Source organism: Manacus vitellinus, unplaced genomic scaffold (assembly GCF_001715985.3).
Source record: "Manacus vitellinus isolate BGI_N305 unplaced genomic scaffold, ASM171598v3 scaffold_59_pilon, whole genome shotgun sequence".
Taxonomy (NCBI): Eukaryota; Metazoa; Chordata; class Aves; order Passeriformes; family Pipridae; genus Manacus; species Manacus vitellinus.
The window spans coordinates 3,602,679-3,616,424 of NW_021940681.1; the positions used below are offsets into that span (position 1 = coordinate 3,602,679).

General features: G+C 36.4%; 1 protein-coding gene across 1 annotated transcript in view; it reads right to left on the reverse strand.

Annotated features, from left to right (window-relative positions):
- The window catches only part of CHID1 (chitinase domain containing 1), a 99,961-nt gene that overhangs the window by 68,748 nt on the left and 17,467 nt on the right, over positions 1-13,746 (reverse strand). The window contains exon 8 of the mRNA XM_008919924.2: positions 12,951-13,043. Within this exon, the coding sequence (XP_008918172.2) occupies positions 12,951-13,043 (93 nt within the window). The remainder of the gene's footprint in view (positions 1-12,950; positions 13,044-13,746) is intronic.

A 13,746-nucleotide genomic window follows, 5' to 3' on the forward strand; every position in this document is an offset into this window, starting at 1 on the left:
ACCTACTTTTCTTTCTGATGGACAATTCATGATCCAAAAATTCATCATACACTTCATAGTCTACTTTCAGTACAGAGTTCTAAGTCTGTGATAAAGAAATTTCCTTACACAACATTCATAGAAACCATCTTCCTATAAGAAACCTCAGGAATGCAATGTGATCTTTACAACTTCTTCTCCTCAGTAAGACAGCAATGGCAACCCGGCAGAACTCACAGAACAACTATTCCCCTGAGAGCATAAATCTTATTTGCACATATTATTGAGAATTTGTCAGCATTTTCCAATGACACGCTGTATATGTATATAAAAAAACTCTATTACTGGGACAACAACACAGACTTAGAAGACGAAATCACCTATTTTCATTGGTATTTCTTAGCTTAGAATTCCAAAATCTCTTTTGACCATTCTATCTTTTCATGTCTCAAATAACTGCAGGGGAGTTTGCTTCATAGCCTAGAATGTCTATTACCTGAATCTTCCAAATTCTGTACAGTCATATGTATCAAAATTACTATTAATGCTTGACTGATAATTATTTCTATAAGGTTTTGACTTTTCAGTGTTTCATATTGAAAGACTGGAAAAATACTTCAACAACACAAGACACTTTCATTTACTTTCAAATGAATCTACATTCTCAGCTACTTCTTGTCTCACTACAATTACTCTCCAAATGAAGTAAAAAAAAGGTGGTGTAACTGACTGCTATTCCCTGCAAGTTTGAACTGCATTCTTGTTGGGTTACCTCACCTTCTCCCTCCCTTATAAAAAAGAAGTTTCCTGTATCCTCACATCTTTGAATAGCCTTCATAATGGAAAACTGATTGATTTTCTGTTTCTGCTATGATTCTATTTCAGAAGTCAGTCTCTCAGTAATGACTTAATTTTCTTGTCATGTATAATTTTCTGTAAAGCAACTGTTTGCAAATCTTTTCCCATCTTTCTTCACCATCAGATATTATTGGTTTTCATAGCTCGTTGCAGATAGAAGCATCATAGTATAATGCTAATCTATTTTATGAACAGAGCACTGAATTCATTTAATGCACAATCACTGAATAAAAATTTACTGTTTCTTTCTGCATGAAGTCTGTTCTACAGCAAACAGGAGAGAGAGCTAAAATGTCTACCCTGTTCATCATACAATTATAGGCATTGATAACAAAGTAATTAAATGCATAAACAAGCTAAATCTGAAACTATTTTCATCTCAGAAAAAATCCTCTACAGTTTTGTAATTATCCTTTCTCATTTTAGGTTTTTCAAAACTCTTAAGATGACAGTTCACTGAAGGAATTCTCCACTGTCAATACTTAAAAAACAGTTCCATATGAATCCTGGTTTCCATGGATGTTTTGCGACTAGATTTTCTGATGTCTTATAGATGTCTCATCTACAATGTCCTCTTACAGCTGGGTCTTGGGAAAAAAAAAAGATATGTTATCTTCATCTATCCAGCTGTCTATTTTCTTTAAGTGACAAGGATCTGATGATTAATACTCTATGCTTATGTCAATTAAGTCTGAAACTGGTCAAATGCCAAAAAAACTTTAGTAGAGAGATGAAAAACATGAGAGAGAAAGCTTACAGACACCTTGTTACCTCAGAAATCAGGTTAAAAATGGAATTAAGATCTTTCTACAATAACATTGTATGAAGTAGGCAAGTCAACAACAGGATCTTGACATAATACTGCTGTTCAAAGCCATGAACAATAATTACAGATCTAATCCCTGCTGTCAAAAAAAGAACGTGACCATACTAAATGTTTAACTAAAAGAGAGAGACTCTCAGACAGATGAAAACAAATTTACTACATAGTAGAGGATGAATTCCATGCAGTTGATTGGAGATTTTAAAAAACAAAGCATGTTCTCCATCTCTGACCTCTCTCCCTCAGCAAACACATCCTTGCAGACAACAGATCAAGGCCTTTGCAGAGATGAATGTTCAGAAAGTACACATGCTTACTATTCAAATATCTTTACCAGCATTTGTAATACAGAATTCTTTTTCTCTGTTTCCATTCTAAGGACAAAATGATGCAAGAGATGAAGGATGATCTAAACACAGTAGCTGATCTTGTGCCCTAAAAACCCAGATCAATATGATAAATCAGCAACTGTGCATTCTAGTACCAAAAATGTTAGTCCATTGAACCACAATCTTGAGGTCAGTCCATTTCAGGAGAAACAAATAACAAAAATTCCAAGTTAGTATAAATTTCTTTCCCCCCACACTTTTTTTTTAAACAATCTCTGTATGATTATCTTATTCCTCTTAAAAGAAAAATAAAAATAAAACTGAAAGGTAATTCCATAAAACCAGTGCAATCACCTCTGCTCACATACACTCTTCCAGTCTGGTTCTACTCATAGAACACTCTCCCAGTTCCACACACTAAAGCATTGGAACAGATGAAGGCAGAGACAAAAGCAGGAGGTTCCTTCCTCTCTCAACGAAACCCCATCTTCTTAATATCTCCAAATCCCATTTTGCTTATGTAATATGAAAGGCTACTTTATTGTTAATAAAACAGAGAAACATCATCCCAAGACATAAAAATTATAAAAGAATGAGTAAATGAAAAAGGAGAATTTTAATGGAAACATGACAATTTAGTTGTTCATTTGTAAGGAGTTGGAACAGCCTGAATATCACAAGATATTAGCAAGCCTGGGCTAGACATCAGGGAGAACCTTCTAATGTAGGTGTAGGCAGTCTGGGAGCACTGTACTAAAATTCATTCACTTGTAGGTTTTAAGAGCTTGTTAGACAAACTTCTATGAAAAGTCATGTAGTTAGGATTTGCCTTATTATAATTTTTTTTTATTTGCACCTTCCAATACTATTCTCTACTACTCTGAATAGTAGCTTCAATTCAGAAGTAAAAACCTGCAACCCTGCTTGTGCAGTGCCTTTGGCTGCCACACTGGTTTCATTATAGGAATGGTGACATTCAGATGTCTTCAGAGCATAAGGGCTATCTGTCAGTTGTCCACAAAAAAGACCATAATTTAAAATAAACAAACATCTCCACCGAAACCCCCAAACCACATTACTGACTGTGTTCAAGTCTTCTTAATGGCAAAAATCTCTTTACCAAGTTCTCAGATAAGATTAGGATAGGTATTTGAAAAACAACAAAACCTAGCCAGCTTCACAAGCAAGAAAATTGTAACCAAGTGCTACAGATTCACAATACAGGAGCACTGGGAGTGGTTACTTCATACACTACGAGTGCTTCATATCACCAGGGGACTGTAAATTATAACAGTAAAAACTTGCTATATTTTTATCAGGAAACAAAATGGTATTTATGCACCTAATGAATTTTCCGCAGAACATTAAGGGCTGGCACTCTTCTTTAATATACACATCCCACCCCAGCTGTTGCCTTTGCAGTCCTTGCTCTCCAAATAGAGAGAAGCATGGGATATGCTCTTGTCATGGAGTAGCCTACACAGTTTTCATGGAGCCAAACTAATTACCTGTGGCCCATCTGGTTTAAACCAGTAACAGAAGTCAAGAAGGAGAAACATGCCAACAATTATATGTCCTGAAAAAAAGGCATGAAGCCGCAGCAGACAGCTAGGGACAAATGAGCCTGAAAACTGCTGCCCTCAGAGCTGAGGCATGCTGGCAGACCAGTCTGCACCACTTACACTGTATTTTTCAAGTAACTTAAGAATTTGTATCTGAAACTCTTAATTCAACATAAGAATTACACCTGTTTGACCTAAACAGGCAATCTGAATATCGAAGAAGAAAAAAATTTCTTTTGATACTTGTAGCTGTATTTATTGGTACCATTTTTGGGAAGGTCAATTGTTCTCCTTTAGTGCTGTTTCTGTTATGTTGTTTCACCCTGTTCATCAGAGTCATTTAAGCAAGGCTAGGCATAAATGAACATCCACTGTGTCACCATTTGCTTATCCTAATTTCCAGACTATTCTAGTGCCTTTTGTGCCAGGGCTTAATGCCCAGGCAAGCCATGCTCCAACAGCAGAACATCATGCAAAACAAGCTTGTACTCTGGAGCATATGAGCCTAATTTAAAAACTCTAACACACCAAATGTAGCCTTAATTCCTCCTTGCAAAGATTAAAATGCTCATCATTTTTCTTCTCCTCTTTTTTTTATTTGGAAAGTTTTCCAACTTTACACTGAAACTTATGCAGTAATTGCTCTATACCAGCTAGCTCAGGATTGGCAGAGCTACAAATGATGGGCCATGGGGAAGAATACATTCCACTCTTTCTTCTCTTTGCCCATTATTAGTTGACCTACAGGTTATTTTAATGATTCTCCCTAGTGGGAATTCAAAACCAGATGTGTACACTTGCTTCAGCAAGTGTCAGTACAGTGGCATTAATTTTACATAGTAAGGTATAGTCTTTAAAAAAGCCAGTTCTAAGAATAGATTTGTTCCTCTCGAGTCTTTTGTGAATCTATACAAAATACATGGAACCTTTCATGGCTGCAGTCAGAGCCATGCTGTGCTGAGCTGGCAGCCCAACAAACAGTAGCAAAACCAGGGAAGTAATCAGCATGGGAAACAGCTGTAGTTTGGAGTGGTTAACAAGCATTCAGACTTACTATAGCTAATAGAATCAAGTTTAAAAAAGAGAGGTGACTGACAGACCTATATCTTAAGCCTTTATACAGGGAAAAGCATAAGCCCAACAGCATGACTCCGAGTATGATTCAATAGTATTACTATAATTTGAAGACATTATTGAACTTTCTCCAGTAACTGTTACTCAGAAGTAGTTAGTAGTCATTTCCTATTCAGCTTTCTGTTCCCCTCAATATAAACTCATATCTCAAGTTGTATCTTGTGATCCAAGTCACACATATTTTATGGGTTCTCTAGTATGCAATAAAAACCCAATTATGCCTAGACAGCCCACTTAAGAGTCATTTCTGTGCCTTCTTGGGTGCTGAATTTTATGCACAGAGCCTAACTTCAAAATTTCTTGATATATAATTGTACTCTCCATATTCCTGACAGTCCTTTTTTTTAGGATACTTACAGGAAGATTGACAACTACGGAAAAAAATGGAGGACAATGTGTTATTATCAACCGGGCACAACAAATAGGAAACTGTGCATAGTTAGCTTTCAGATTTTCCTTTCCAAGTCCCATTTTCTTTATATTGCTTGTCCAAAGGCATTGTCTTCCAGTATCAAATTTCTTTATTGGCAACAGTAAGCATGGGAGAGTATACTTGGTGTATAATTGCTATCTCTACAATGAACACACACTGATTATTTTTAGAATTGCTTGCTTTTCTGTGACCTCATTTGTCAAACTGGAAAGAAAAGTAAGAAACTTAAATCATGCATAAAGTTCAGAAAAGTGCAGCAACAGCATTATTAATTCCAACAAAATAAGACTATTATGACCAGGTTTCTCACAAGTATCTTAACCTTTCATAACTTTAAGTGTGGGTATTGGTAAAGCAGAATCGTACTTAATAAACAGTAGTCTACAAAGTTGGTTTTCTAGTATACAGTTATTTGACATAATCTGATAATTGAAAACTCCATCTGAAACAAGCAATACATTTCCTGCTTGTTTGATCCCTGGTATTATTCACTTACCAAAATTTCAAGGTTTAAATTCTGGCCCTGAGAATAATGTTAAAAGTAAGTGACAGTTCCCATTTCACTCCAAATCAGAGACATGTTAGAAGCTGCTTATAATTTAATTGAATTTGTTTACCATACATTATCATAAAAATTGCCCTGCTGTTTACTTGCAGATTTTGCATCTGATTTACTACTTGCTAGAAATACTTCTAAGGAAAAGAGTGTGTATATATATTTTGGAACAGTAAACCAACAACCATATCATTCTCTATACACAAAGTTATGGCAAGACAATTGAATCTGCAGCAACTTCTAAGATGACAGACTCCTGGTATAAAGCAGATTACCTTAATAACTATGAGTATCTGTTAATAATCAGTTTCTAAGAGACCAAAACACCTGTTTCCTTTATCAATATGCAAAACACTGGTCAATTGTGGAATCCATTAAGCTGAACAACTGTGAGATCAACAAGCAATTTTTCATTCAAATTTTTCAGTCAAATATATATGTACATTTATAGGAAAAGAAGAAAAGAGCATGTCAGTACAAAGCAAAAGGAGGGACAAGATGTCTGCCCTGCTGCCAATCTTTCCCAAGAGGCAGAGTAGCAAAACTAAACTGGTATCCACTGCTACTGCAGTAACGAAGACTGCATAGATTCAAGTAATTTTCTTTGCACAGCAACTCTAGGAAGAATAAGCTGAAGCTACTTAAGACAGTCCTTTACATCCACAACGTTTTTGCAGAAAGAATAAACTAAGTAGCTAAAATGTTAACTTCGAAGAAGTGCTAGTTTAGTGGTAGAAAATACTGACCTATACATACCTAGAGAGAAGCTTTAAGTAACAGGAAGAGAGGTTGTAGATTCTTCTTTCCTTACATATGCAAATATGAAATACAAATTTAGGGATGCTTACTGTATTTTGATGAGGCAAGAGCATACATTATGTTCAAATATTTAAAGAGAAAAAAGTAGTCTAGGTTCCTGCAGCTTTAAAGTGAAAGTAGCTGCACTACTGCTGTGCATTTCAAGAAGTCAATAAAGACAGACAAATTGTTCTAGAAGCTGTGAGGTTAAGTGCACCTTTTATCAGAGAGAAACATGTTTGGTTTTAATTTAAATACCACTTTGATATATATTATCAGAAACTGGCCAGGAGATAACAAATAATTCTAGCTAGCCTGTATGCAATGTACCAACAGTAGCATTTTTTGAGAATGTCATGAGGACAGCAACAGCTACAGTGGTTTGTTTACAATGTCCTTCACTCTTGCTAATAATCCCAAACACTGTATCCCATAAGGTTAAATGAAATCCTACTGCTCAATGACCTCTGCTTTGTACTGGTGTGGATGTTATTAAAACATCACTAAGAACAGCAGCTATTTTGCATATAATTACTTAAATCAAGGAGTAAGGTCTGATATACATCTAGTCATTATCATGCTAGACTTGATAAAATTACTTAAGTATAAAGCTACTTTGTGTTACCTGGGGCTTCTTAAACAATTGAAACAATCTCTTCCTAAAACTGTCTTCCATGCATTTTAATTATGCTTGATACCTACAAAGTTCCAAAGTTTTAGAGATTTTCAGCAGATTTTTGATATTTTTCTCAGAAATACAGCAATCACTATTTTAACAGACTTTTCATCTGTAATTCTAAAACTCTTAATAGTGACAAAGTAACCCGTGCTTTCTGTAGCTTTATCATTTACTCAAAGTATGACAAAACAAGCTCTTAATATCTCAAAGGTGATCTTCCTTAAAAGAGACCCCAAAAATTCTCAGTAGCATGTCACATAAGTTGAGATATTTCATAGAATTATGTAGGTTGGAAAAGACCCTTAAAATCATCCAGCCCAACTGTTAACCTAACCAGGCAGGAACTTGCTGCCATTGCCCCCTATCCCTTTAGTCACCATGTTCAGTCAGGTGGACAGATGACAGGGAATCTTCTGTGCCATGTGCCCTGTTTGCCTAACAGGCCTCTCCCAGGGAAGGTAGTGTCTGATTCCCACAACCTGTTTCTCTCTTGAACACCTATTCACCTTCTCTCCAAGTTCTTTGAGGTTTTTCCAGTTCAGGAAAGCTCCCTGGGCACCACACTAGAGTGCTCCACCACAGATCACATTGACATTGCAGCCTCTCAACTCAGCAACTGAGTTTACTTATTCACTTCAGATTTTAGTTTTTCTCATTTACAGATTCCATACAACACCAAGAGATAAAGAATCCTCTGTTGTTCAAGAAGTGGTTACTGTCTTGTAACCTGAAGACAGGTGTTTTAAAAGGATATCCATCACACAGGACAAACTGTCTGGTGAATATCCTAACCATCAAAATGTAAGTTTTGCACAGTATTATATTATGAAGTGGTACAACCAATGTCATTTTTATTGTTACTTTGTGCAAAGGATTATACTTCAGGGAACAATAAAAGCCAAAGGAAAGTGACTACTAACAACCTGTCTGTAAATACAGAGTTATTTAACACTGTGTTTAGCAAAAGTAACAGCTTTTAATCACAGTGTACACCAAGGTGAGCCTTAACATATTGATATCATATGTCCAAAGACTGTCATAAACTACAAATGGCCAGAAAGGCCATGGTTATGCATCCACGGATACACTGAAAATCCCCGTGAAAACAACATCCTACCAACAGCTCTCGAGAGCATTTTGTCTGCCTTTGCTCCTTCTCAGAGCAACAAGAAACAGGAGTATTACCGATGCTCTTTCTGGTGATAGTTTATACAAATAATCTTAATTTCCTTCACTCATTGTTTTATTCACAGTAAGTGGGAACCACAACGGATAAAATGGTTACTGAACCTGGACAAAATATGCAATAATCTAGTCAGATGAAATTCAACTTACTTGCAGACAGAAAAGAGTTACTATACAAATTCAAAGTCTCACTTTTTGCCTTTGAAAATGCATCCCTAATATAATAAAGAATGTAAGCAAAGAGAAACAAAATAACCAAATCAATCCCTGTGATTTAAGAGAACAGGTGGAACCAAACTTCAAGGCCCATTTGACATATTTATTTTTTTCCCCCAACATATACATGCATATGCATATTTAGGCATAAAGACAGCTCACTCAAGCACAGCTATCCTATTTGGAAAGAGGCTTTTGAAATCAGTATAAAAACATCCACACAGCTTTCACCAGTATAATTTCTGCAGCTCAATAAATCACTGAAGTGCATATATTTAAGGCAGGAATTTAATCAAGCCCAGGATTAGTAGGACAAATGGAGTTACTCAACATCACCAATGGGCAGAAAATGCCTGGCTACCCATTGCCCTTTTAGAAATGATACTCATAATTTATACATGCATCAATACCCATGCATGTTAAAAGCAGTAAAATTCTAACATTTTGAGACAATCTGTTGAAAGACAGGCTGGAAGTCTTCAGCAACCCATCTGCTCTAGCAACCACTTAACACACCACTGCAGTCCTAGCACCTCTCTTCAGACATTTGCAACTCCAAGTCTCCAATCCCAAGGAAGAGTTACAGTATAACACACACACACACTTTGCAGAGCATAGCTTTGGCTCCTTCTGTTCCTCTCTCTTGTAGATCACTTATGTTTGCAGGAAAATCATGCAATTCCTGGACATCAGGTGGATGGAAATACTATCTCAATCTCTGTTTGCCACCATGGGAGCTCTACATGCATTCTCTGTGACAGTAAAACTTGCTGGAGAGATTCCTGCCTTCTAATCACCCTCCACACACACTCCCAACTCTTGATTATGCCAGCACAACTGCCTCTGGTTAATGCTGTGAAAAGCTCTAAAATGTCTGGATTTAAAAAAAAAAAAAATGGGAATGAAGTTTTCTTTTAGCCCAGGACATTTCACAAGCAAACCAAAAATCAAAGGTGTCACCAGAAGCTTTAGTCACCAAAGCAAGCTCCAGCTGGAGGATCAGTCTTCACTTGGGTTTTGTTTGAAAAAGTTGATTTTGAGAAGTTAAACAGAGGACCCAACATGTTTCCTTCCTGCATCACACGCTCAATCTCATGTGCAATGCTGCATTTTCCAGACTGCTTTTCCCTAAGCAAACTAGTATTTTTAGCTCTTAAAAGTGTCTCCTTTCAGATAGCGTTTGCTGACAGACTGCTTTGATCTTAATGCATATCAAAGGAGTCTAAATTACAAATTCCTAAATAAACTGCTTACATTTGACTATGCTCTCTCTTTAAATTTTAATCAGGGTAGAACACAAAAGGAACAATGTTTCAGCCCCTAGCATCTCAGTTGGTTAGGGTATTCCACATACAGCTCATGTCTCCTTTATCAGTCTATTGCCAGCTGCTGAACTCTAATATATTATTTGATTCTTGATGGTACTTATTTCCATATCTTTTGCTGTATTTTTGATTAACAGTCTACAGTGATTCCAACAAATAAAGAATATAAAATGCATTAAAACACTTTCAACCACATGTAAGTGTTAAAACCCAAAGTGAATTTCAAGATATTCAATACACAATAGGAAGCACTTTTCAGTTCAAGCCCTGTATCCTATAAATCAAAAATCTTCAAGTACAGATGCTATTTAAAAAGTCAAGTAAGGTAGAAAGAAAATGTCAAGATTCTGATATTTGACATCATTAAACCCAACGTACTTTAAGCTTTAAAGTATGCATGGACATCGTGAATGTTTTAGGATGTTTCTGTAACTTCTGAATATATTTTCGACAACCTATTTACTCAAGAAGTTACAGTGTTTTTTGTAGTTAATACAATAAAAACACACACATGGAAGACACAGACAGGTGGTTTATGTAAGATTATTGATTGAAAAGAATGTCACTAATGTATTCTCCTGGGCAATAAAAGTTTATGGATAAATCCTACAAACTTTAGGAATGCATAAAGAAACAATATAATTGGTTTAGAGGAATAAGACTTTCCTTCATATAAACTACAGCTGTTATTTCCCACAGCTGAAAATCAGAAACACTTCAGTACTCCTCTACAAACAGGCCATTTAGGGACAGGCATATAAAACTCATTTCAGGTTAAAACTTGCACTTTAGATAGACAGCTCTTCCAAGCTGTAATAGGGCATCCCTAAAGCCCAGTTCAGAAATGTTTCAGAACTGTGACCTCACTATTGTGTTGATATGCAGGACAGCAGGAGGCAGCAATGACAACAGAAGATCCAAATCTCAGTGTGGTGTTCAACAGAGAAATAGTCCTGAAAGATACAGTTACCATAACAATGCAAATTCTGGTCCAGGCAAAACTTGTTTAAGAATCCAGAGGTCCTATAGTGACTTCAACTCTTGTTTAGGGATTTAGAAAAAATAGACTGTAGAGGGACTTATATAAACAAAACAGATTTAGGTTCCTCCAGCTAAAAGACTGAACCTGGTAATGTCAATAGGCATCACGATGAACAGGAATATTGAGGTTTTCACTATTCTCCATTTTCTCCCTAACACCATAAGAACAAATGCTCTTCAAATGTGAACACTGTTTACAGCAATTACTTAAATTCTACCAGAGCATTAGCATTTTAAAAAGCATCTGTGTGATGCAGTGACTGATAAAGCACTTTAGAAAAATGTTTTAAAGTGTTCTCCTTTGCTTTATCTGTAACAGACTACAATTAATGCAACAGAAAATTACTTTAAAAAGTAACTATCAATTGAGATTAAATGTAGATCAGAGGGTAGCATGAAAGATTGGAATAAATGACAGACAGGAGAGAAGACATAGTAGTTTCTCATTATTTTTGACTTAACCAAATCACAAGAAACCCAAAGTATTTGTCAGCACCACTGAAAATCCATGCCATGCAAAGGCATACCAGCCCACAGTTTTCCAGAGAAAACTGCAAGAAATGAGAGGATTAATGATCCAGAACCAAGGTAAAAGTAGAAGTGCTTGAGGGATAGGAAGGAACCTCCTCAAAATGCAACTAGGCCTTCACTCCCTAAAGAAAAGGGCTCTGCACAAGTATTATTTTACAGAATTGTCTACTTTATCAATGTACGTGGAATTAATTTTGGCTTCTTTTCCCATAGTTTTCAACATATTCAACTCTCTGCCTATCAAAATTTGGTGGTCAGCCGCACACAGAAGCAAAGTGACTTTTGCATCAAACTAGCTACTTCATTTTAAGGATATAAATCGGTTATACCATGCAACAGAGGAAAATATAAAGAAACAAAAAACATCCCCAAGCACATAGTTTTACAGAAAATAAAACTGCAATCAGATTCCATGCAGCTATTGAAGAACAAAATTACACGTGGCTACTATTCTGGCCTTACAGTCCTAAGATGGCAGGAAGTACTTACATTCAGTAATTGGTTTACATTGCTAACCTACAGAAGAGGTGATATCATAGTTGTAGTGCAGGTGCTAACTGATCTCAGCACACAGATAACTTTTTAGTCACCTACTACAGTGTCCCTGAATCTTTTCAGCAAGATGCATTTGAGTCTGCACAGATAGCTGCAGGGAGAAATGCTTCATTTCCCCCATGTGCTATAGGACCTCCCCACAAAACTCAACAATAACTCAAGACCATTACAGAGAACAGTCCAGCCACAGAAGCGACATTTACCAGACTGCTCAGGCATTCAATTTTCTCAGCTTTTTTGGCACCTTGAAAATTAATGTACACTGAAAGATGTGACAGCCTACAAGAAATTTAGGAGGCTGTACAACGCTGTCCTGAAACTGTGCTGTTAAACTGTCATAATCTGTATTGGCTGTAAGCCTATCTGTACTGCTATACAGCCCAAGGTGAGAAAAATAAGAAATTGTTATTTTTTTTTCTTTAGCTGTCTACAAAGTTTCATTTGAAAAAAATACCTAACAGTGCTTCTCTATTTAAGTTTGACTTACATTACTGAGTTTTCATGCGCAGGCATAAAGTTGCTGAACAGCTTAAAGGAAAAAAAATAATCTTGTTTTGCCAACTATGCAATTGGTGGTCAACTGTGCACTTGCAGCCCAGAAATCCATCCATGTCCTGGGTTACCTCAAGAGAAGTGTGGCCAGCAGGTTGAGGGAGGTGATTCTGCCCCTCTACTCTGCTCTCATGAGACCCCACCTGGAGTGTGGGAGAGAACAAGGTCCAGCACAGAACCTCTCCTTGTTGGCTCCTCTATCACATCCAAAGTTGCATGAATGTTATGCATGAATGCACATAGTTACCAAGACTATTCAGTGCAACATGCATGGAGACAGAACTACCAATCAAATCCAAATAATTTCTTATTCATTTAAACTGCATAGCTATAAACACAGCTTTGAACTTACTGTTTATCATTTGGAACCTACCATCTAAATAGCAATACTCACCCTGCTGCAACTGCAGGAGGGATGACCAGTATGAGTTTAAGTTGTGCTTCATGCAGAGCTTCAGAAAGGTGAATGAGCAAGTGAATCAACTCCCTGAAATACAAATATATTGTTAGACAGAAAGGCAGGAAAACTGGTGCTGTATATTGTCAAGAGTAAGTAAGAGTAGAAATAATTGAAAAGATTCACTGGCAAGAGGGCCAAACACAATTTGTTGCAAATGACCATAGCAGAAAAAACAACAGTTAGGAAGACTAATCAGAGGTCTACCACCTTCAAGGACTAAGAACATTGAACTGCTTGAGACAGTCTTAGTTTTCTTGGAACTGGTGATCACCTTGGGGTTAAAATTTTTCCTAGTTTTACTTTAATCTAACTATGCATTGTTAGCACGTAAAACAAACCAGCATACCTTATCAGAGCATGTAATCTCTTAAGGTAATATTCAGTAAAAGAATTAGATCAATAGAAGAACCAAACACTGCTCTGAAGAAACAGTTGTTGAAGAAATTCAAGTTGTTACTAGACATGAGACCTGAGAATTTTCAAAGATGCTTTCACAGCAAAACATGCAATCTTCAAGGGATATTTCTGAGGCCTGCATTTAGAAACATTTTTTTCCTGTATAAATTTTCTTTTTGTTTTTCAATACATTACTGTATATCTACAAAATGCATGTCTGACAGTGTTGTATCTGGAAGTATCACCTTTCATATGCATCAGTTAAATAAAGATTTCCACAAAAGTTGATTTTCATATCCATATTCTAGACATTTCAATAGGAAAATAAACCTAA